The sequence below is a fragment of the Catharus ustulatus genome, chromosome Z (genome assembly GCF_009819885.2).
Source record: "Catharus ustulatus isolate bCatUst1 chromosome Z, bCatUst1.pri.v2, whole genome shotgun sequence".
Classification (NCBI taxonomy): Eukaryota; Metazoa; Chordata; class Aves; order Passeriformes; family Turdidae; genus Catharus; species Catharus ustulatus.
The window spans coordinates 12,940,939-12,966,479 of NC_046262.2; the positions used below are offsets into that span (position 1 = coordinate 12,940,939).

Consider the following 25,541-nt stretch of genomic DNA (forward strand, 5'->3'; position numbering starts at 1 on the left):
TGCAATTTAAGTACTCAGCTCCCATGGTCCTGCAGAAAGAAGCATGAAAGCATCTTTAGCAGCAACAAGCTCAGGCTGAGCAGCCAAAGGGACAAAGCTCTAAAGACAGTTTTTACTAAATCAATTGGAGATTTTATTTTATAATATGTCAGAGCATTTGTTGAACAGGTCCAATGCAAGAAGTAAAAGAAAGACACTTTGCCATCAGACAGCTACAGAACCTGTGAGGAATGATTCTCAGCAGGCTTTGAACTTCTAATGTCAACTAGACCAAAAGACTGAGTTACAGACGACAGAATTAACAGCCACACTGATGTTCATTTGGTATGAAGAGTTGCTTCTTTTTAATGTCATTAAGTAACAGATACTACAGTTTTATATAACAGTGTAACATCAATAAGTTTCTACATTTCCAGTTTTAGACAAATACTTAAAATTGTGATTCTATTTTTTAAATTTTTTATTTTATTTGCATTACAGAAAGTGCAAGAGAAATTCGTATACAAGACTAATTGCATGAGTGGCAGAATTGGGTACTAAGGCTGCATTCAAGTTGACTTTCTTTGCTTTCCAGTTTAGCAATGGCTTAGGCATTGATTTAACAATAACATTTCAAGTTTATACTTAACATTAACAGAAAAACTTCTGACACATCAGTCATCACCACTGGCCAAGAATGTAGCTGTTACAGGCAATTGTAACTGGTTCAAAAACCTGTTAGTAAAGAGGCTTTTGAGAAAAGGCCTGTTTTCCAAGAGATAGAGTACTGCCTCATTAATGGCACAGAGGTGGTGCACTGTTCACAAGGAACCAAGGTATGGAGTGAAGCCATTGTGGTGATTTTGTTTTCTAGAATGCTGGAAAACACCATGTGACAAATCAAACCAAGCACATCAGGGATTCACTGAGATATGAACAAGAACCCAACCTGCTTATTTCATTTGTTAGCCAAGCCACCCTGGTAGAAAAGCAATCCTAGTAGACTTCCCTCCCTGAAAACTGCCATATTAGCACCAAGACAACAGTTAGTGTCCACAACTACCTAAATGTTCTGCAAGAAGTTTTTCAGCTTACAGTGTAGGCCTTTAGTATTCAGGGCTTCAGCAGTGCTGTTACAGACCCCGCAGTCCCTTAATGACACATTTATGGCAGAATGATACTTTTACTTTTAGTTAAATAGACTAATATTAGATTACTTTCCTCTACACATAGTTACATCTGTGTGGCTAAGAGACCAAGTCATCTGTCCAGTCTCCAACTAGAACTCAGTAGCATCCCCTTAACTTTACAACTGGCTGCTGCTGTCATAATAGGCAACTGACCTAGTTGTTTTAGGTGTGGAGTTTTCGCTACCAATTCAACACCCTTAAGCAAATGCAACATCTCTCCCCTAGGTACATTAAGTTCCTTTTATTTGGGACAGTAAGTGCTATGTAAAGGGAAATGGTACAAAACACATTACTTAGTGCTGTCAACCACTCTGTAACGGAGTGCAAAGAACTAAAGTAAAGGTAACATCCACCAATTTGAATTTGGGTTTTCAGCGTGAGTCAATATCCCCATTTGCTTTGCCCTGAATTATCATCTTCACAGCATGTTCTTTGAGGGTCCATGCTTCAATCCACCTGGATATATTTTAGATTGCAGACATCATGAAACAACAGCAAGAATAGCGGACAGCAAAGTGAAACATGTAGAAAAAAAATCACATGGAGAAGAGGTCCAGTTATTCCATTTGTCCTTTTCTGGTTATGCCTAGTATAATGGAAAGGAATTAGTGTTAGGATGGTTATGAGTTGTGGCTTTATTTCTTAGACAGAGCAACTGAGAACAAAACTTAAGAAATAAATACCAACACTTTTCTTCTATCAGAAGCTAGACAGTATTTCAGGGGAAGACTGAAAGTTATGGCAGCAGATTTGCTGGATCAGTAGATCATGCTCTTCAGCCAATGGTATGAAATTTCAAATGACATTAGTTTCTAGCAACAAAAGTGGTGGTAACAGTTTTTGATTAAAAATCAGAGTAAAAGTCTAGTAGCCTTATTCTAGTTTTATTCCAATTTACCCAGCATCCAAAGCTGTAATTATTGAGGTGATTAAACTTCAGAAAGCTCTGTGCTGTACACAGGGCACTCAGTGTTAACATTCTCCCACAGATATCTGAAGGTACTAAAGTCAGCCCCTCTCAGCTCTGCAGCATATATATAGTCACTAATTTTCCTCAAGGAAAGGAAATCTAGATCTAATGTGGGCTTGGGATTTAAGTCTGTGGAAGAATGAAGTCTTTATTTCTAAGAAAGTAAATCTAACTAGGCTTAGACAGAATGCAGTTACGTACAAGCCTGACGGAGGTACTCCAGCAGAAGTTCTTCCAAGCACTGTTTGCCATATTTCAGAGAGCATTAGTATTAAGATACTGCAGTTTTCTATCAGTCTATCTATCCATCTTTACCAATCATTTCCTCAATAAATTTCAGAGGATGAAGTAGGTTGGCTTATTAGCGGAAGACTCACCTGATCTATGCAAACGGATTGCCAAACTGATTACCAAAATGACCAGAGGGTGGATTCTGAGATTTCTTCTAAGGAAAGAGAGATAAGCTGTTAGTGGATTTACAGTTTTCACCAGATTTACACTGCATGGCTCTAAGGGCTATTTCTTGTTCAAACACTTGGAAAGAATATTTCAGCTAAACACACATTTACTGTACTGCTTCAACAAAGGAAGAGGGCTCTAAGCTGTGCGAGCTGTTATGCTAGTCCAAGGCAAGGCAGTTTTCTGAGAACTACATCTGCTACTGAATACTCCTTTGGAGCCAGCGGAGTAATGACATATATTTTAGTCAAATGCTAGAAGGTTGAAGTTAGCACTCTGGAACTGGTCCAGAATTTTCACTGAGGGCTTCAAGTGCTCTGTCCCAAATAGAGTGATCTGGTGAAGCCACTTTCTGACCCACAGAGTCCTGCACATGGAACCTCCCATTTGTTCAGCTAGAGAGCTGAACAATCCACACTGCTCAGTCTGCTCTGAAGAGGGTCGTATTTAACCAAAGTGGAGCGTTTCTGCAGCTACATTATTTGATACTCTGTTGTGGAGGGTCCCAATACTACAGAACTTTGCACCTTGGGAAACTGGTTATTAAGCCAAGCCAAATAGAATAATTATTTGTTAATTCTATTGCAACAGATACCCACTGCTAGATTACGTATTAGCCTCAAAGATGCAAAAGGTTTTTATTGTATGGCCTCTAAAGCCAAAACTAAACTACTGCTCAAACATAGGCACCACAGTTATTAAGGAGGAAAAAAGGTTTTTGATGGCTTTGTTTTGTGGTGGTGATGTCATTTGGGAGTTTGGTGTTTGAGGTTTTTATTTTTGTTGTTGTTTGTAGTTTGTTTTGTTGGTTTCCTGATTGTTTTGTTGGGTTATTTTACTACTTACAGATGAGGCACTGAAAGGGTCTGCTTTATCTTGACTTTCAAAGAGGCCATCAGTTGGCACTGCACTTTGTCGAGGAATAGGCTTTGGTGGCTCTAAAAAAGAAAGATAAACTGCTAAAACCACTTGACAGATGTAACAAGAACTCAGGTCTGCCTGTACAGCAACACCACAGCTCATCTAATCAGAAACACAAAATAATTATACGGAAGCTGCTTGGAGTGACTTTGAGTCACAATATTAACTCCTGCTTGTCCCTCACTAAGCTTAAATCAGATGGAAATTCTAAAGTTGTACAGGGTTAGTTTTACCTCATTCTAGTCAAGTCATTTAGGCACTAGGTGTCAGTGTTCAGCCACTGCTGCTGATCAAATCTTCGATTAATTAGTTGAGACAACCCTCTGCTTCAGTAAACATTAACTCCAGAATGTTACCAGTCATTTTGGCAGTCAGCTTGCTAACTTTCATTTCATCATGATCTGTACTATCTTTAGAAATGCCTACTTTACTACTAAAGGAAAACTCCTAAAAACTCCAGAAGCACCTGAAAGGCTTTGCTGTTCTCCTCTCCTCGCTGGTACTGCAGGTGGCTTTGTCAGCTGGAAGTCTTTGAACATTTCCTTGACATCCTTCATTTCTTTATCCCCAAGTGGATCCAGAGCAATGAATGCATCACTCTCTTTTTTAGACAGCTCCTTCGGCAGCGTGGCTCGGGGTGGCGGCAGCGGCGGGCTGGCTGTGGCTGACATGGAGGGCAGCGCCGCGGCTGCCTGAGCTGGGAGCGTTGGAGATGTGAACACGCTGCTCTGGAAGGGATTTACAGCACTGCTTGTCTGTGCCCAGGAACTGAGTGGAACTTGTGCTGGCTGCGACCACATGCCAGAAGACTGAGTGGGTGTGGCACCAAAAGACGAAGACTGGTTCCAGCCTGGCACTGTTTGAGTACCAAAGGCAAATGATTGAGTACATCCTGGAGACTGAGCAGTCATCATAGACCCATGAAAGACTGATGCAGCCTGAGTGAAGGAAATTGTGTGGGGGGTCCATGGTGATGAAGTTACTGGCAAGCAACCTGGGGGGAGATTGTTGTTACACAGCACTTCAGTCATCTGAAGACCACAAGCAGGAGTGTAACAATTCCATAAAGGGTACCAGCAAAAGATTTTCTTGTACTGTTTGTAAAAAATCTCTTGGTTTGCACTTACAAATCAAATCATTTGGGGGACAGGGAGAAAAGGTTTAAATTTTTACTTTGCTGCATTTCAGTGCTGTAAGGACAAAATTGAGATTATTGTAAGGGAAGAATGCACTTCTAGCACAGAAGTGACAGATGGATTTGCCATATAGTTACTTCTGTTTAAATGATTATTAAGACACTGTGCAGCAATGTTACCCTGACCTCACAAGCTGCACTTGGCTCACTTGAGCCTTGTGTACCTGAAGCAGGAATCTGTTGTCAAAGTTAAAGCAGTTAACTGCATTAATCCTGGTTCAGTTGATGATGCAGAGTTTAACTCTCTATTCACAGAACTTAATAGTTTAGGGCAAACAGCACATGGATTTAAGGGGTGTAGTACTACACAAGAAGTAAAGGAAAACTAGAATCCATGTTTTGGTGTTAGCAGATATCTTGGAGTGGAACAAGACCTTTACTTTTGTAAACTAACCTAGTCCAGCCAATGGAGATGCTGTGGTAGAACTTGTTTTGAAGAGGTCCAGTGGATTAGTCGGCAGAGCTCCTGCTTGTGGCCCTGAGCTCATGCTCTGACTCTCCATAGATGGCACAAAGAAGTCTGAGCTGAAAAAGTCATCTGATGTAATCTAGAAAGAAAAAAATAAGTGAGATGCCATGGCAGAACACATGCTAGCACAATCAGGGCTCCCTAGTCCAGAGCTAGAAAACTTTTTTTCATCTAAAGCAGAGGAGGGAGTTTTGATATATCATTTAGAGTATAAGAGCTTCAAACATCACCCTTTTGTTCATGCCTAAGGAGATACATGGCATTAAATAGATAAAATATGTAGTAGTCACAAGTCAACAGCAGAAGAGCAGGACTTAAAATGGCTCAATTATTTGCTCTAATTGAGCGTCTCTCTGCACCCTACCCCTTTAAACACTACTGCTTAGTTTGCAGAAAGCCCTGTCGTTGTGGCAAGGCCAGCAGAGTTTTGCAAACGAAGCTGATCCAGAGCCACCCTGCGCCTAAAAAGGCAAGTCATTGAAATTGCCTTCAGTAGGCAAATACTGAGAAACCACGTGGGTTTTGGTAAGATAGTACTAGTATGTTATTGTTATAAAACCCTAGGTTGATGGGCATAGTGCTATCATAAAAGGTTATACTGCTATCATAACAGATTCTGGCATTATATCAAGTGTTAATATGCATAGCAGCATACTTACCCGACCTTTACAGGAGTATGGCAGCATTAAAGAAGAGAGTATACAATTTAGTGATATTGCTACTATGAAGCATTCATAGATGTTAGAAGGTACCATGGCTGCAGAGAGGTTAGTATGAGCAGGGCAGGCAGAAGTAGATGTGTTGTGAAGCTGAGTAGCCAGCAATAAGAAATAAGCAATGAGAAAGAAAAGCTTCTTTCACCCAGCTTCTCCAAGTAAAATCATGCATATCACCAAAAATTACTTGAACACTGTTCACCTTTAAAGATCTCCTTCCTCTTCCTGGCTTGGTACTCTGTGGTGGTGGGTTAATTGCTATAGGCTCATGTGGCATTAATTGGATATTGTTTTCAGAATCCAGTTTTATTCCATTCTGCACAGATGTTCCTTTGGAAGGACCTTCCACAAACAGGTTTGTTGGGACTTCAAGAAAGCCATTCCGTTCTCTCTCTGGTATCACACTGGGAATTCTTGCTGCAGGTGACTTACTCTCAACTGGCCACTGGCATGCTAGTGCTTCTCGTTTGCCAGTTCTATTAGAAATCTGGTCAAACTGTTTATCAAAGTAGTCAGTATCACCATCTGAAGCACCATTACCCACTGATGTCAAGGTACTCAGACTTTTCTTCTGATCAGGTTTTAGAGAATCAAATGAAGGTGGTGCAGATTGGGCTGGCTGTGTGAAAGGATCATCACTGAAAGGGTCTGGATTAGGTGTAGGAAAGAAGCTGAGATTGGCAGAGAAAGAATGCTCAGGCAAGAAGGGTGTCTGTGCCTTTGGTTGTGGAAGAGAGGCTGTGATGCCATTCAAGAAGAGATCCTCTTTTGCAAAGGTTTGTTTGGTCTCAATTTCAGAATTAAAATCCACTAACAGAATCTCTTTAGTTTCCTATTTTTGAAAGAAAAATGAAATTAGTTATACACAGATTTTGCTGCACAGTGAAAAAGCTTGAGGAAAATAGCTGCAAAAGAAGAGATCCTAGTATGCAATACATCAATAAAAAAAATAAATTAAAAAAAAAATTGAACAGGCGAGCACTGCTGCCTCTAGTCAAATTACAGTGATTTGGTTTCTGAAACCCAATACTGAAACATCTGTTTGCAGGTCCTGTAGTTAAATATCAGATGCTTGTTCTTCAATCTAGTAGAATCAGTAAGAACTAATTAAACCTAGACTTTTACCAGAGTCAAAGACCCCTGTTTGAATTCTAGTCCTTAGTTTAGACAAGCTGTGAAAGCCTTAGTATGACTTTAAGTTGCAGTCTCAGCTTCAGAGTAAGACTGAAGAGCTTTTTGCCAGTGGAAGGTAACATGCTAATTCTGCACCAAGCATGCAGGACAAGGGTAAAGTTTGGTCACTGGCTGGGTTGACAGCACCAACTGCATCACACTGATGGTGACTTGTAGTGCCAGATTTAAAATTATAGGATTTTGGGGGTCATACTGAGTACTATAAGGTTTATGCACATTTTTGTGCAATTAGGCCAAATTTTTAGCCAGAGCTACTGGAATGACATTAGTAGAATTAAGTACTAGTACATCCAGTGATTAAGTGGATACTTCTATAGCCCTACCCCACTAGTACAGTGATGATTGCTAGACAGGTATCTCAGTAAAACCAGGACTAACTAGTGGGACTAAATTTGCTGTCAAAGAAAAAGCCAAGGCAAGTAAGCTAGATGCTACTTACTGTGGGGCTGCTCATATCAGGGGGTGTTGACATATCCCCAAACAAGTCCATCTGGTCAACTCCCTTGAAGCCAGAAATATTGAAAGGATTTGTATCTGTTAGAGCTCTCACAAGAAAAAGAATCAAGCATCATACAGATTTCCTGTAAAAACTGCAGTAAACACTATAAATCCCCATCTATAAATACTGCATTTCCTACAGTATTGGAAATACTGTATGTGGACAGTCAGTCATGAACTCTTTAATGGCAGCAACAAAGTTTCAAAATTTAACCTACCAGTTTCGTTTTGTCAACTTGATCAGCTGGCTGTTCTTCACCACCATTCTGCAATAAATGGATAACCATGTCAGAAATAATTGCAATTTCAAAATTTGTCTTAAGCAAGGGACTTGTGGGCTATAAAAGGAAAGTGATGGAGAAGGGAAGCATGAGAGAAATCACTATTCAGTATTAGCTCCACAGTCACCTTTCACTCCCATTTCAATGCAATTGGGCATCTGACATTGCCTTCATAATGCCAGCAGCACAAAGAAAGTCAAAGTTAGATGTAGTCTGCAGCAGACCTAATCAAAAGAGGCTGAGCAGGAGTGACCTACCTCAGTCTTACTTGCTTCTTCACTCTAAAGAAAAAAGAAGACTTTTAATACCTAAACATCATGTAGAGCATCAAAAGCGTCTCACTTTGGAGGAGCTTAGCAGCCTAGGCAGTCAGACAGCTGGCACAACTACCAAGCAACAGCTCCCAGTGTTTCTGGAATTAGGCAGAGCTTAGTATCAACCCCCACAAGTGCCCAAAACTCAGCCAAAATTGAAACAAGCTTTATGCAGACTCATGCAGTTTCTATATTTTTACTCACCTTTTTCTTTTCTTCTTCCTTTTTCTTCATATTATAAATTAATTGGAAGAGGTCCTTAAGATCAGAAACCAGAGGCTCAGCCTGGAAAAGAATGTAGATTTTAGGCCACATACTACTTTTACCTGGACTTCTGCTGCTGCAATCCGTGCAACAAGAAAAACTTCCTAAATGGTGCAAGACTTAGGTTGAGATAACAGGAAAAACAAGGGTTTAAAGACCTGTTTAGTCTTCATACAAGACTCTGATTATGCAGAATCCAAGAGGAACGAAACAACCAGTGTAGAACTGTTGTTAACTCTACAAAAGTGTTTGTATATGAAGTTGTGCTAACCTCCTTTGTTTGTGCTAAAAAGAAGCTGGTAGCAATGCACTTGCATGGCAAGTCCTAGAAGTGCAAAATTTATCCCAGCCTTCTCAGAGAAAGAACATTTTGCATTTGTCTATTTGCTACCAACTCTAGCACTGAACATGGAGAGAGCTTCTATATATAATACTGCTTCTATGTGAAACAGTATACCAATAGCAAATGAGCAAGGCGAGCATAAGGTAAGATTATCATCATCTCAAATGTGTAAAGCAGAGACCAGCTTTAAATGGAGACTGTGACATAATGACAGTTTAATGTAAATCAGAAAGGCACAGCATGTCCTGCACATCCATTAACAACAATGGTGTTGTTGAGGTGTTGTGAGCTCAGCTACACTGCTTTGGAACACTTGTGTCAGGCATGGAGCAGCTTGTCAATGTCTAGAGTAGGACACGTCCCCATCTTTTGCCACTACCATTGGCACAAGCAGGGAATCCTTTGAACAGATCTCACTGTTTATGCCTGAGCACCATCCTCTTCTAATCAAGGGGTTTAGACAAGCAGCTGTGAGAAGAGCCATTTCAAGAATTATTAACTTTAACATGGAGGGCAGACTAGAGCTGCAGAAGTCCTTATTTCTGAGTTAGACAAGTTTGACAAAAACACCCAACAGCAAGTCAAGAGCTGTCTGAGACCTGGCTGAGCTTCGAGGCTGGCAAGCAGCACCTGTGGTGAAATGGAGGAACAGACTCCAGAGTACATACAAAAGGCTTTTGTGCTTAATCTACAATTCCACTGAAATCAATACAATTATGGGTCAGAATGCTGACAAACCCATAAAACAGACTCAGAAGAAGACATTATAGCTGTTACTGGAGTATCAACATGCTCCAACAAGGAGCTCCTCGGTCCCACCTGTACTGGGTCCAAACCTGCCAACGGGTTCTCCAGGAGAGCAGGCAGAAATGGGTAAAAAATTTCTAGCTTTGAAGTCTAGGCTCATCAAGTCATTATGGTGACTAGTTAAAGTCATTATAAAGATAATATGATAAAAAAATACCTAACTTCAAGTTGTTTATGAAGCTGCATAATTACCAGTGGTATTTTTAAATAGCTTTTCCCAGTGTTGCTTATGTAAAGATTCCCCTCAGAGAGTCTCACCTTGCACACTGGATTTCTGCATGTGAGGAGCTTCTCACAGAAGGATCAGAATCCATCCCAACAAGTTAGGGTTAGGAGGTCCTAGGGGGACCAGACCTGTCATTTACAGGCCCCAGAATCATTGTTGCAATTGAATAAGTGATTTTCCTGCTGCACAGGCAAAGCATCACATGAACTAGACTAATGTAGTTCTATATTCCTGTTAATTCAGAGTGAAGCTCTTGCCATTTTACTTAAGAAATAGTACTTTCACAGTGGGAAGCCTGTGCTAATGGCTCTATTCATCTCACTAATGACTTTCATGGTACATAGACAAGTTAAGCATTGTTAATCACAGTAACCAAGACTACTTGAGTGCTTTTATTCTGATCTACAAAGAAACTGTACAAGACAGAAGCCAGTGGTGACAGTCAATTCCTGTTGTCTTTCTTTCAGTAAAATCTATCCATGCATGCTGGTATCCCCCAAAGTAATTTTGTAGGATTACCAGCAAAACAGTAGACCCTCATCACATGTTTAATGTTTACACAACAGCATTATCCATAGCACATGAAAGAAAGATTCATACCTGTTGGGCTGTTTTTATGGCAAAAAATTGGTGCTGGCCTTCTCCTCCACATACATAGCCAAAGGCACGATTGTCTGTTACATCTCGAGCAATAAAGGAGATTTTGTTTACTGGATGCTCATGCTCTATGACCTGGAATTAGGAAAATAAAACCTATTGGTATAAATTTCTGAAAATATAATAGCTGCTATTCTCTGTCGTTAGAATGATAGAGACTGTTAAAAACCTTCAGTCCAAACCTCAGATTTATCAGCCTTTGACTAACCACAACAGGATGCAGAGATCTGACAGGAGCCTTCAGCTTTACAAACATTTCACAAGCCAATTTTTATGAATGGAAGTGAGGTATAGTGCCCAAATAGGAATCTAGCTCATATCGGTCTAACTTGCAGGTGTCTCACTAGCTTCAAGAATCACATTAAGAAAATATATCTTACCCCAGTTTTTTCGTCTATTATCTTGATACCAGAGAGGGAGATGTTCACCCAGATCTTCTGTTTGTGTTGACCCTGGGAACGGGCGGCTGCTGCCATTCCCTGAAGAGAATGAATACCAGAGTATTGATGAGACTGCTGTCGGAAGGAGCTTTAACTTGTTCTTTGTAATGTTTGACTGCTTAAGTTTGAAGTGATACCACAGATCTAGATGGCTTCCTCTGTAAATGTTTTAGGGCTATAAAGCAGGTTTTAGTCCACAAAACTGCTCCAGTAGCAGGATCTTTACCTGCTTTTCCAGTCTGTACTGAAGAAGTACTGGTATTCATTGTTGCAGAGGTTAATCTACTTTTTAATTTGCCTGTATCTCTCAGCGTCGCCATCAAGACAGGATGCCAGCTTGTGCTTTGAGGTCAGTGTTAAATTGCACAGCAATCCCCCTTCCTCTCCAAAACCCAAGCTCATAATCTGTGATGAAATTCATACTGCCAGCATTCACACTGGATGCTTATAGAAGCAAAGGAATGTTCCCAGACTTTCCGGGAAATTTGAGCCAGAGATTACTGTTTAGGAAGCAACATCCATCTAGATGGATATTAGTAACAACGTTACCATTAAGTTGTATTTGAAGTTTTGCCAAAGTGACAGTTCGACAAAATGACAGTTCGGCTTTTTGAAGGCTAACCAGAGATTGTTCCTTATGACAGATCAAGCCCTTACCTTCAGTTTCATCATTGAATCCTGACTCATTTTGTCTCCTCTTGCCTCAGGAACATCATCTATGCCAATCAGCTTAGCCTTGTATTTTACACCATCACCTTTGAATCTAGCCAAGAGGGATTCATCTGTTTTTTCTGGCCCTGGAGACAGAGAAAAAGTTTAGTGGGTCTGTTTGTTTTTTGAGGTAATTTTAATACTTAGGTGAGTTGGGGTTTTTGTTTTTTGCTGTTTTTTGGTTGTTTTTGGTTTTTTTTGGTTTTTTAATAATAGAAATGGCTATGTTGAGATTTGTAATCTTTAAAAAAAATGTACAGCATGTAAGTATACACCAAGCACACAGTAAAACGCTCTCTTGAGTACAGCTGACTAACAATCCATGTTCACTGCAAGACAGTTATTCCTTTAAGGTCACAGTACTCTTGCAGAATGTGGTCTCAGTTCAAAGAGTGGAGCCCAGTACTTAAGGACTGGGGGCTTCAGAACAATTTTTCACCACATAGGTGACTAAAATGTGGATAAGCAATAGTAAAGTAGGTATAGGTGCTAGGAAAAAACACCATGCAGAAATGCTACTTCCCATGGCCATACAGGCTGTTCAGTAAAGTGTAAACTGTGTTCTGATGTAGGCAAAAATAACTTCCCAGTTCCTGTACTAGAACCTGATATCAGCACCATCTTTTTTACCATGAGTCCTGGTACTTTTGTCCTTCAGTTTGGGACTTAAGCTAATTTGTTATTTCTGCTGTTCCTGCTACTACGAACTGCTTGCTTTTCTTCTCTGCATGCTCAACATTGCTCAAGTACCTAGATATGTATTCTTATATAGGGTAACTATATTTACATGATCTAATCTATCTAAAAATCTATTATCTCATATACAATAATTTTCATGGAATGATTTTTCTAGCTTCCCTAGAATAGAATTTTGTATCCAGCAGAAATCGCCTTTCTGGAGGGTGGGGAGGAGTCAGGTTGAAGTTCAGACTAACAGCTACTGAGGCTCTGGTCACCTCCTCAGGAGGTTCTTGCATCTCTGGGCTCTTCCTTACTTGTCAGGCTCAGCAAACAACTTACTTAACAGTGGAATAGAAAGCTTTCAAACTTAAGGCTAGAAAAAAAGTTTTTAAAACTAAAAGTCTACCTTAGTTAAGTTTGTTATACTGGCATATTTACTCTTCTGGTCAGCTGGAAAACTCTGAGTTACTTCAGCAATAGTGGGAGGGTGATTTAGAGAAATGCAAAAGATTAAGGACACAGAATAGAGGAGGTGCTCAAGTGGTAAGCATTTCTTACCTTTCTTTTTTTCCTTCTTTGAAGACTGTGCCTTTGGTGGAGCCTGTTGTTCAGGCTGGCTGTTGGTAGCAGTAGTTTCAGCTTCAGTAGACATGATGGGATTGCGGCCAGTTATGTTCACTGCAGGCTTAAAAATCCAAATAACAGTTAGTCATAATATTTTACCTTGAAGAAGAAATATTCTTAGTAGAGCTGTTGGTCCATCTGAGTTCCTCTGAACACTGATGCCTGACAAAGCCTGAAAGTGTAAGGAGTGATGATATGGCAAGTCTGACTCAGTCAGACTACACAGCATGAAGTCACAGCCAAGAGGTGATGAACCCTCACCTCAGTAATTCCTAAGCATAGGGCACACTGATCTACATGGGCTGTACTTGCACCAATGTGTTTTAATCTGTCAATCTTTTTTACCTTTTAAAGCTATTTATAGAACCTCGGATATTTTGGTCTATTGTCATTCAGCACTGCCAGCTGCATCTCTAAAGTAGGTTAGGAGAGAATGCAAGAAACATTTGCTAGGATCTGTTCCAAACACCCATGAGGATGACACCAAAACAACCAAAAGATGCCTGTAGATATTATTAATGATTCTATAACCAGCAAAACTCAGAGGCTGCACCACCCAAGAGGTAAAACCAAATAATTTCCTCAGGCTGCAGACAGAATATTCCAGTAAAAACATAATAGAACCTCAAGCAAAACCCCCCCACAGGCTTGTCTTAATAGTAATCAAGTAACCTTCAGATTTTCAAAAATGCTGCAAATTGACAAAGAACTATGGACTTTTAGGACTTACCTCTATGCCATGTGACCCTTTTGCCTCCAAGACACAAATGAAAAAAATAAATTATAAATTAAAAAAAAAATTAAAAAAAAAAATTAAATTCCAGCTGAGGCCATGCTGGAACAGAAGCACTCAGAGCAGCTTTATAGAGTTATGAAAATCTAAACCAAGTCAGAAAGAACTAGAAATCCAGATCTGCTACAGAAACCATTCCATCAATCTTCTGTCTGGGATACTGCAATGGCTGCAATTAATCCCTCAAATTTTAGGATAACAAATGAAATAGAGAAATTGTTTAGCTGATTAAGTAATTGGGCTCCCCTCTAATTCCCCCTACATCCAGGCAACTGCTACAGATCAAGCCACCCCTTTTATCCAGCATTTGAGACACAGTTTGTATGCAGATACAAGTGCAGAAGCATTGCATAGCTCCTTGTGTTAGAAGTTTGTTATTCCAAATAGCCAATTCCTCATTTGCCTTAGTAATAGCTGATGTGTTACTTGAAATTTACCTGCAGGGTTTGGTCTCACTTCTGCCTCCCCTTCCTCCTGCTAAATTGATAACTAGACTGACTCAACCAGCTTGCCACTCACTGAGTAATGGATTTCAATTCTTAACTGACTCTCAACCCAGGAGAGCACAAATTCCTAGATCTAAAAGAGAGAATTTCACCCTGAAAACCTCAATTTAACCAGCAGGAAGGCCATCATGGAACTAGCTAATCTAAGCAAAATTAGACCTAGCTTCTTACCAGATGGTTTGTGAATTGCATGTGGCATTGGTCAAGTAAATCAACAGAGATAAGGGTCCTCAAACGGGAAAGAACTGTCAGCTCTACCTGTTCTCCTCTGTAAGCAACTTATCTGGCCACAGTTAGGGAACATTTGATGCAAGGGAACAAAGGTGTTGCTGTGAAAGATTCAAGTGGTTCTGAGTAGAAATAGATGTCAGAGGAAGAGTTTGTTTAGCAAGCCATGGTTATTTAAGAAATGTTACCACTGAAAGAGTGGCTTCTGTGTCCATTCTGAAAAAGGGCCAAGGGGAAAACTATTAAGCCTGCAGGGATTCTGCAGAATACTTGCAAAAGTGTTAAAATAGATTGTGCCTATTGAAATCCGCATTTTAATCAGGCAAAACAAAGTCAACTGAATTCTTCTTTCAGAATAGATAAGCTAGTTTGCCTGATAGTATAGTTTTGGGTGAAGATAGCTTCTAGACATAGCATAAGGAAGCCCTCCCTAGATTTATCAAGTCCTTCAGAAATAACGAAGGAAGGAGTTAAGGTTGGGTCATTAGTTAAAACACCCACTCCTATATGGAAGATTACTGTTGAGAGAATAGAAGGAAAAGGCCCAGAAGTGAGAAATAAGACTTGCTCTCAAGAAGCTGAGTTATAGCTTTAGGATATTCTGCCTAGCTCTTTTCTGGAAAAAAGAAATAAGAACCTCAAGGCACTGAATCCTGCCTGTCAGTGATCCTTCTTCCTCTAATTAGTAGAGCTACACCTAGCTGTGGTGTTTTATAATTTGTAACTCGTTGGAGTAAAATTAAGAGGTAATAAAAAAGAAATTACTTATGCTCAAGTAAGGCCTCACCTTGGCAACTGTAAAATGGTCTATATATGTGCAGCTTTGAATATACCTTTGAATTCAAGGCATCTCTAGTCATCATTGCCATCTGCCTGAATTGTATGGAAGCGAGACCACTAATTTTTATAGAACAAAATAGCAAAAAAATAACCCACTGTAAAGGAAGATGGGCAGGGATGCACACAGGTGTGACTGAACCTTTGCAAATACCCTGTCTTACTACAGAAAGCTCATTTTCAGTGTTAGCAATGCAATTTTAGGTTAGTGAGGGCTGTCCGGTTACTTTACAGGACCTACTCTCATATATGAGATCCTGCAAAACTCATGTTCCCTGTGAGATTTCACAGTACATGATGGTCATTTATCATACCTTTGGAGAGCTGGGTGTTTCTGAAAATCACCTCAAAAGCTACACAATTAGTGAAACTAAGAATGCAATGACAGACAAAGACAAACTAAATACATGTTCATATTTTAAATAACTACTTCTTGATACCTGAGTTAAGCCACATGTCTAGCACATGTCTAATTGTCTCTGGTTTCACCTTAAAATTTTACTGGGGTGGGGGGAAACATATAGCTTGAGCTAACAGTAATCTATTCTGCTTGCTATAAAACACCATCACAAGAAAATATGGATTCTGGGCTTTAAGCTCAAGCTAAAGCTTGGCAAGAACTTCATCACACTTAAGTTTTTGTTATCGTAATGGAAGGTACTGGTGTGCTTAACATGCAAGTAACTAAAATAAAGTTAAAAATCTGCCCAGCCTCATAGAATTTCCTTACTCCAGCTGCAGGTGGAAGGCAACATGACTAGAATTGTTCTCTTGCACCTTAATTTTGAGGTCATCTCGAAAGAGTCTGCCAGCAAGCCTGGGAAGGTTAGAAATGCATGAGATTTTAAGTCAGGGTGAAAGGACAGTTGAACCTTCAGATATGCTGGTATAGTAAAGAACAAGATCATTCTCCCAGCAACTGTGTCTGCACTTAGCTTAAAGCAGTTTGAATCTTGTCCATGTAGATGAGTCCATTGGTATCACCACACCTTAATTATGCACTAATCAGTCGTATGGTCCATCTTCATTATTGTGCTAAATGTACTGTTTCAAAAATCCAAACATACAGATTTACAGATGCTGCCACCTTGGGAGAAGTGCACCAAACTCTGCCTGTATCACCACATACATACCACACACATTCTTGTCACCCGCTTTTCAATTTACTGCAGATAGGGCTTCTAAAGAGACCACTAGCAGTATCTCCCTGCTTTCCTTCAGGGACTGTCCTGTGAAGAGCAGGTAGATACTGATGACTCCTCAGATAAACACCATTTCAGGACCTCAACACACAGTCTTTGATGTATGACTTGCTACCTACTGTCCCATGTCAGACTTGTACTTCATTTTTACAGTGACCTTAGGAAAGTCAGTCATATAACTTCTGGCACACTGCTCTCTTGGTGTCCTCTCTGAACTCTGCAGGGAGGGCTGTCAGTAATGACAAGTCATCCCTGAAATACCTGTTTCTTAGCAAGACTTAGCAAAGAAGAACATGCCGAACAATTTTGTTGGGTAACATTTAGTTTCCCTTAGAGATGCTTTTACAGATATCTTTTATTTGAGAAAGGGGTGGCAACGTGATAGATACCCTTAATGATTATGTTCCTGTCCTGTGAGCAAGTGAATTGAGAATCTTCATTATGGCTGTAGTTTGTCATAGAATTAAGGACTGAACAGAATCCTCACCAGCGGACAGGCTTTCCCCCTTCAGCAGGCAAAGATAAATGTCTCAAAGTTGACGAGAGATTATCTGAGAAGAGGTTAGGGACACCCAAAAAGTCAGAGAGAGATAAGCTAAACATCTGCTCAGCAGCGTAATACTTTGTCCTCTTCCCAGCCTGTACTTCTTCTTTGTCCCTACAAGTACATGATTCAGCTTAAAGAGCTATTGCATGTAAATATTAACCTTGAATTAGAATCTGCAAGGCCGGGAGAGGACAAGAGAAGCTTTTACTGCCAAGTGAAATATAGCCTGTTAGCGTGAAGTAGGAACAGGGAGAACAGCAACAGTTCAGCTGCTGAACACACTTGTGGGGCAGGTTGTTTCCCTCTGTTCTTGAGGGGTTAGTCAGGTCCTTCTATAGTGAATTCAAGACTTGAGTTTTCAAGCTAAGGAAATAGACTAAACACCAATTCACACAACGACTAGCAAAAGTCAAAGCTGTAAAGCCAGGTAGTCTGTTATCAGTAAATTATCTTGACAAGTAGCCTTCTGCTCACATCAGGAGTGTAACAGTGCATTTCTGTGAGCCCCTGTAGGACTGACTCACATTTACATCTAACAACTCCCCATCTGATTATCACAGTTTCTGCTTAGTTCCTGCTTCAATAGTAGTAGCCTTGAGAAGCCCTAGGCATGCACTAATAAATCAAAAACATGAAAGTGCTGATCAGATTCTTGCTTTTTAAACGGGATCACTCATGCTGAGGAGTCAAAATATAGTCTTAAGTATTTTCTTTCATTACTAGAACACCCATTGCTCTGGTATCTGACAGTGTCTAAAGAGTTCAAGTTGAATAAACCTCAGAAGAGATTAAAATTATTTAGATGGAACATTCCAGATGTTTGTACTTATGCAAGCATTAATATTAATCTGTTTTCTCTATTATAATCAAACTATTCTGTTATGAACCATCATATCCAGCAACTAATATCCATGAGAAGCAATTATTTACCTACAGATAGGTTATACCTGATGTGTTCACACTTACACATGACTAGTACCTGCTTGAAGGCAAGTGGTAGAATAAAGTTGATAGACAGCTTGGGAACTATTCACCTCCAGTTTTAGCCATGTCTGGAATGCAAGAGCAGTATTACTTGTCAGAAAGATGACTGAATACATACTTTTATACTGCAGAGTATAACCAAAGGTCCTGTGCTTGGTCTTATAAGAGAGACAGCTGAATATGATATTCAACTGCACTGCCTGGCAACTGCAGCTGTTATTCCCATAATTCAGTAATTCCTAGATTAGCAATGCACCCATCACTCAGTTCAAAAATCCTGTTGAACTGTCTTAGGCTGTAGATTGGCACAAATGTGATTTGTGTTCAAGAAATCATTTGCCTGATATTGTGACTTTAGTTAAACCAGGCCCTTACCTGGACAAGTATTTCTAGAATAACAGGATTTTAGGGATTTAGGATTTTTAGGGAACTTTTTATGTGCAACTTGCTTTTCAAGTCCTGTCAGATGTTTTGTGTTCTCACCCCAGAGGTGGATTGATACTTTGTTGAGGTATTAAAGGCAAACTTATGCCAAGGACTTCCTCTGCCAACATGAATGCCCGTTTGGAAAAAACTGCAGCAGTACTTACATACTGCAGGATGTGGAACATAGTCCAGCTCTCTTCACCATGTACAACCAGTAACGAGAAACAGGGAAGGGTGACCTTCATCTACTCAGCAGGACAGAAATACAGAATTAGACACATCAGGGAATACCTCCCTCATGCTGCCCCCTTCCCTAGGACCTACCACAAAGTAGATAAAGGTCTTAGTGCACTAATTAGCCATGTCAGCTACAGATGATGGCATGTACCATTGCTGGTGCAGGATCATGCCTGTGAAACCACACAGACATCTCACCGTTCAGCCAACTTGCCAGCTGCTATTTCATCAGCTGAACAGAACAGTCTGTTCTCATCACATCAGTCTCCTCTGAACCTTTTGGTTTTTAGCAAGAACACAGAAATTCAAACTTAGTTCCCAAAAGTGTTTCATACACACTTGAATTATGGCCAAGAGACTATCACTAAGTTAGCAACTGGGGTTGAACAGGTCACACAGTTCAAGTGGTGCAATTGGATTGGTACATTTTTATAATTCTACTATGCTTTTAAGCACATAATTTCTCATACAATAATTCACTACTTGTCAATCCAGCTACAGCAGTGACTATTTTTGATTTTTCTTCCACTTATCATGGAAATAAATATGTCTTTTGCAGGAAGATTAAAACAAGGGCTCAAGGGAAGTAATGACCAGTTTAAATAAGCTGTACCTGATGAACACATGAAACAATATCAATTAACGAGTGAAAAGCATCTAATGAGCTGGTGCTATCTGGTTCCCTGAAAACTTGATCACAAGATGAAGGAAACTAGCACTACCATACTTTTATAGAGCTGTTCTTCAGCCAGGAACTCCAGTATCCAAAGGTAGTGCCCGATTTCTAGCTAGTCCACCTCAAATTATGAAATGTTGCAACACGGCTTGAGAGCAACATTTCCAGTCTCTGTTCATTAGCCATGGTAACCTATTCATTAATTTATTGAATTAAGAAATTCCTTCATTTTTAGTACCAGAATTACCAACACCTGACTCCAAACTGTTTCCTGAGAAAGAAACAGAATATGGGGATACCTTTCTTGTCAGAGAGCTATTATTTTGGAATAAGAGACTAAATTATATATTAAATTATCCACAAGAATTTTATTCCTATCAGCCTTCAACAAAGACAGCATGTTTTGCAACCTGCTAAGGGACCACTCCTCTATACCTCTCTCCAGTTTCCAGTTCTGAGGCCTCACAAGTTAGTGGCACCTAAGCCAGAGCTGTCTGCTGCAGTTATTGCTAAGGAAAGATCACCTGCTCGCAGGGTGAGGAATCTCAAGCAATATGGCTGCAGTGCCTACAGCTCAACCTCTGACAATATTCCTTGTTGAGACTCACTGGATATACCGAACAACATGGAAGCAAAGCAGTTATTCAAGGCAGGTAGTGTTTACTCAGATGCAACTGAGTTTGAACTGAACAAGAAATCAAACACTTCATTTCCAACTGTACTCCTAAAGCCCTCCTGCCTAGAACGCCTGTTTCTGATCTTCTTGCTTGTTAGTATAGTGAAGGACTCTTGCCAATAACCATGCTTTTCACCCCTCCTTCTCAGAGCAGGAACTTGACACATATTGAAGCTGTTATCATAGGTTATGTCAGCTGCATACAGTTAACTGTCTGCTGCTGGCACAGTTATCCTTCTTTGCAGTTTGGGTATAGGCAAGCTGTACTGAGAGATTGCATATGTTCTGCAGTTTACTCTTAACTGTGCTCTCTATTGGTTCAAAAATCTATCTGTAGGAGAAATAGGATTTTCCTGTATTATTCTTGCATTCATACAGCCTAAACCCATGTAATCCCAGCCTCATTGTTGAGTACTGCAGTTTGCTTACCCAGCCTGGTTATCCAATGAGCAGCCAAAAGCCTATCATTAAACATTCATTTCAGCAGTAATTGAAGAGCACTCCACCTACCCCCCAGATACTGTGCCTCTCAATACACAAATTGTTGTAGCAGTTTCTGTCACTCCATACTGCCTCTTGTAAGAGATGCAAATTATGTTCATTAAGTATTCTGAGAAGACTGATGAAAATTCTTGCAAAACCTACTTGTTCTAGGTTTTCCTACAGCAGTTCCAGTCTTTTTAGGTATTATGAGGTATTCTGCTTAATATAAGGGTTACACTTGCCTTCAAGATTAGTTATTACCAAGGCTCCCAGCTCTCCCCTGTATATGCAGCAAGAAAGGCAATGAATAACTTACACAAGACTCAAATCTAAAAAGGTGGTACAAAAAGATCTATACCGGATGTTAGAAAGGATTAACCAGGGATTTTAGAGTTTCACTACAGCTTTTACAGTAAATGTCCTACTGAACAACTAATAGAGTTTTCATATTTTCAAGTTTCCCCTACCAGTAATTATATTTTACAGATACTAGAGGGTGTTAACACTATTATTCATAAATTCAGGCTATAAAGAAATATTGATCAGGGTCTCTCTAATTTCTCATCTCTATGACAGTGTTGATAGCATTTTATAAGGATGCTCCTATCCCTCAGAAGCATGCAAGGAGAAGTGTCAGATCTAGAGTTTACCTTCCATCAACCAGAGTAGCCGTAGTTTGCGGACAGGTCTGTGATTCAAGCTACTAGAAAACTAATCCTTACTCATACAGTGACCTTTGTCCCTTGCCTCAAAGCTCAAATGACCATATTCTGACAGGGCACAGAGGAGACCTGTAAGGCAGAAAAACAGGTTGCAATATTAAAACTACATCCTTAGTGCTCCCAACTTCTTTTGTTCCCTCCTAAGAGGAAAGTTTCATCCATAGGCATTTTAGCCACAGGGCTAAAATTATTCAGTGTGTGGCACATCATCATTAGGATTTGAATAGACTTTGTTAGAGGCACAACTTCCTAGCTGACATTATCATGAAGCCTCCTGACTGTCAAGGTGAAGATCCATTATCCTGTCTCTTAGACCTATTTTTTCTGCAGAAAAGATAATCCTCATTTTACTGCTTAAGGGTACAACATGAACTGACAGAACAGCAGGAAATTCAGCTCCAAGGCCAATAATCTGTCCTTAACTGGCCCTGTAACGTCTGAGCTTTTAGATTTAAGGGGATATGCACTAGATATGAAGCTATATTAACAAACTTTTAAAACTAATTTAAAAATTGCACATAATTAAGGGTAAAGACCTACAAGATGTTTCAGCTGAGAAACTTCATCCTCAAGCACCCCAAGCATGTGCAAGGCATAGTCTTTGAGATGAGGGGAGACTAGAATGGTCTGCCTCCATCAGCCAGGGCTGAGAAGACCTGGATGGGAGAAGATGCTTTTTCAGCACTCAACTGCCCAGCTTGTATAAACAAAGTAATCCTGTTGAAACAGATAACTCTAGTTTATTGACTAGGCCTGACACTGTGCTTCATCCAGCTTCTTATAACCCTGAGACCCTTGAACCCAGGCACAGCCTCAGAACCAGTTTTCTAACGCCAGTTTTTCTTCTCAGTTACAATCCTTGTACTCCTCATAGTATTTGATCACTTTAACACAACCCCAAGTTATACTTCTGTGTTGTCCATGCTGAGGTAGCGAGTAGTGGCCTACGCCTGTTTGTGATACACAGCAGAAGCTCATTAAGACATCTTGGCAATCCCCCATCCCAGTGGTATCATCTTGATTCTACTAACTATCCATTAGTCTACATGCAAGATCTAAAGTGTTTCTTCAAAATCCTTGCAGATTGTAAATTACCTTCATGCTGCTTCATCATTTCTTTTGACAGAATCTAGCCAGCAAGCCAGGTTTGCATCAGCACTGTTTCCAGAACAAACTCGCTTTCTCTACATGTGGAATTTATTGTTCTGTACAGGCAAATTCATGCTGCTGTAGTGGTCACATATTGCTATCCTTGCTACATAAATTGCACAAGTATTCCCAGAGCTCACAATAGGAGAGAAATCAGCAGCTTTGGCAACAATACCCAACAACTATACTATATTGGTGCATTTTACATCTTATCTCAAGCTATGGCTTTTCTACTTTTAGTTTTGAGCATCCACACTGGTTTCACCCTTCCATGACATTAAGTGCATTTATTTGCTTTCCCCCAGAGGCAAAAATCTACCCTTTCCATACATTACAATCACCTGCTTAGAGTGTCTCTTCTCATATCTGCTCGAGAAATAAAGGCCTTGAGCAAGAAGTATAAGAAGTATACCCATAGCAGCTACTCGTCTGCAGTGTGCAGGTAGTTTAACAAGTAATGCTCTTCTCACTGAGAAAATAGATTGTATAGAGAGATTTAGCAGCATTGTAGAAGGCATATGGTAGATTAGACAATCACCTTTGCCTTCACAAAAAGAAACTGATGCCAGCTATATGAATCTTGAAAGTCTCAGCATTCATTCCATTTTACACTGAGCTCTCCTAAGCACCAAATCATGATGTTTGCTAGTTAAACCTCTGTTCTGATGACTTACCTGACATTCATTTAGCACTCCCCTCCTCCTTACCTTTGCTACCATTCCCCCTTCTAATGCAAACCTACTATTAAGAAAAATTTCTGCTTCAGACTTGACCACATCCTCACACCACCCAAGGAATTTTGAAAAGCTGATTATGCCTCAAGAAACATGGTGCTGGTTGCAACTGCAGTGATTCTTTGACCAGAGGTGGTGGGTGACTCCCTCAGGCAATGCTCAGCTGGCAAGATTTTCTTTAGATTGCAATTCATGTCACTATTCTTACCTACCTCCAGGGAGGTCCTAATGGAAGCTGACACAAAGACCTGCTAGAATTGTAATTGCCTAGCAGGTCACTATCAAACACAAAGACATTCTTTCAATTTAGCATTGTCTGTCAAGCCTTCATAGCAAACTAGAACACACACCTTCATGATTAATTTTCTGTAATTCATTCTTCATCTTTAATTTTGTCTATTTGCAGAGGTGTTGCCATACTAGAGCATACCTCTGGCCATTCTTTAGCATACACTGTGAAAATCTGAGCCTTCATGCTCTCAGATTTAGTTAATTTTGGGCAGCCTTGTTTATGGAAGTTACAGAAGACTTCTGAAAAAAGAGAATGTACCCTTTTAAGGCAAACTAGCTTAATTAGGAGGAGACTTAAAATTTCCCAACACTCAAAATAATAAAGTCATCAGCCTTAGCAGTGAATTTGTAGTAAGCTTTTGGGTAACCAGTCTCAATATTTTTGAGGAGTAAAAGCTCTTTATGTAGAAGTGCAGCTGAGGAAATCTATGTTGGCAACACCTGGGTTTATCTTACAGCTCACTGCACTGGCACTGTCCCAGCATTAAGTGTCACCATATAATGGACATCAGACTTTACAGACCACCACCTGAGAAGTCAGCTTCTCTGCCATGGGAGAAGACTAACACCAGATAATAGTCAACATCTACAGCTGTCCCAGTTTACCCCAGACTGAAGTAGCGTGCAGAAATTCACCAGCAGACAGAGGAGTGCTCCATCAAAAACAGCAAGGACACTGCGTGCAAAAACAGAACAAAACCCTACCCTGGCTGCACAGCATCCTAACCTGTGTTCTCATTATCGCTGCTATTAGAGAGACCCTTTCAGATTACTTATTTATTATAACAAAGTAGTTATAAGAAGTAGGAAATTTAGTGTTTATATCGTTAATCTATTTAATGATTTTAACCCCGTCCTCTCCACACACAAAACGGAGAACGCGCCTTTGTATGGCTTTGCTCGCATGCCTCCCCGGGCCGCCCGCCTGGCCGGAGCCAGGAGCAGGATGTGGGAGGCTTCTGCCGCACCTCAGCCGGGACCCGCTCCCGCAGCCCGGCCCGGGCAGCGCCGGGACCGCGCGGGTCGGAACCGCCCCAGCGCCGCCGGCTCCGGAGCTGCGCGGGGCCCGCGGAGCCGAACCGCGGCTGCGGGAGCGGGGCTGAGCCGAGCCCCGGCACACACACACGGGCACACACACAGCCCCTCTGGCACACACACAGCCCCTCTGGCACACACACACACACAGCCCCCCCGGCACACAGACAGACAGACGGACAGACACACACAAACACACACTCACACACAGAGACACACACAGCCCCTGCGGCACAAACCACACACACACTCCCCGCTCAAGCACACAGACAGACAGACACACTAACACAGAGCCCCCCCGGAGCCCCACCCGTGCCCCTCTCCCACCCCGCCGCAGGCACCGGCTCTCTCGTCGCCGCAGAAAAAGCTCCTTCCGCGGTGACAGCTCCGCCACCCCCGCATCACCCCCTCCCGGCTGTGCGAGAGCCGAGCCCGGCTCGCAAAGCTCCTTACGGGCTAGATCCGTGCCGCTCCGTTCATGATCCGATGACCGCAGCCGGTAGCCTGGCTGAGAGCGGGGCCCGGTTAAATATTCTGTTGCACTCTCGCCTTCAGATTAGTTAGCCACTCACAGCGAGCGATATGGTTTTAATCAGATGCTGGCAGCTGAGGACTACCCAGGAATGCGCTGTGATGTTTTTGCTGCTTGGTCTTGGCTACTCCCCCTCAACGTGTCGGTGCTCACAAGTTTAACCCCTTGCTCGCTCGCTGCGGGCCTGCCGCGGGGCCGGAGGGAGCGGGGACCGGACCGCCCTCCCGGGACACGGACCGGGGAAGGGGGGACAGGTGGGCTCTTCGGGGGCTGGGAATCCCGCGGCACCCGCAGAGTGTACCGCCCTCTCTGTCCTGCATCTCCCCACATCGGTGACCAGCCGAACCGAAATACTGGGTCAGTGCAATTCAGTTTCTGGGTCACATCCAGAACTAGCTGTTGTACATCCCACTCACCCACTCGCCTCTATTCAAACATATATCATGGGCGTTTTTTTGTTTTGTTTTGTTATTTGTTTTTTATTTTTTCCCCCCAGAGCAGTACAGCTGTTTTCCAACTTGTATGAAAGAACCTCTGATTAAAA

The 25,541-nt window shown here is 41.1% G+C and overlaps 1 protein-coding gene across 4 annotated transcripts; it reads right to left on the bottom strand.

Annotated features, from left to right (window-relative positions):
• Positions 1-316: 316 nt before the first annotated feature.
• On the bottom strand, positions 317-25,191 carry DAB2 (DAB adaptor protein 2). 4 transcript variants are annotated; one of them, XM_033085788.2, is made up of 15 exons: positions 24,919-25,191; positions 12,874-13,000; positions 11,581-11,720; positions 10,864-10,962; positions 10,427-10,558; positions 8,391-8,471; positions 8,130-8,153; positions 7,810-7,857; positions 7,533-7,595; positions 6,102-6,731; positions 5,109-5,262; positions 3,986-4,375; positions 3,445-3,536; positions 2,517-2,584; positions 317-1,755 (listed from the first exon to the last, which is right to left on the bottom strand). In XM_033085788.2, the coding sequence occupies exons 2-14, from the start codon at positions 12,965-12,967 to the stop codon at positions 2,522-2,524; spliced, it is 2,010 nt and encodes a 669-aa protein (XP_032941679.1). In that variant the 5' UTR covers positions 12,968-13,000; positions 24,919-25,191; the 3' UTR covers positions 317-1,755; positions 2,517-2,521. The 4 variants fall into 4 exon arrangements, with proteins under 4 accessions (XP_032941679.1, XP_032941677.1, XP_032941676.1 ...); XM_033085786.2 differs by having other exon boundaries at positions 2,517-2,581; positions 3,986-4,513; positions 24,919-25,190; XM_033085785.2 differs by having other exon boundaries at positions 3,986-4,513; positions 24,919-25,187.
• Between the last annotated feature and the right edge of the window lie 350 nt (positions 25,192-25,541).

What these genes read in the sequence shown, in the direction of transcription:
- DAB2 (XM_033085785.2), bottom strand. Translation starts at nt 12,967, where the DNA reads ATGTCTACTGAAGCTGAAACTACTGCTACCAACAGCCAGCCTGAACAA. An exon ending in ATTCAATGATGAAACTGAAG is followed by an intron (nt 10,963 to 11,580) that starts GTAAGGGCTTGA and finishes CATTCTCTTCAG; the next exon opens with GGAATGGCAGCAGCCGCCCG. An exon ending in ATCTCCATTGGCTGGACTAG is followed by an intron (nt 4,514 to 5,108) that starts GTTAGTTTACAA and finishes ATCTCCCCCCAG; the next exon opens with GTTGCTTGCCAGTAACTTCA.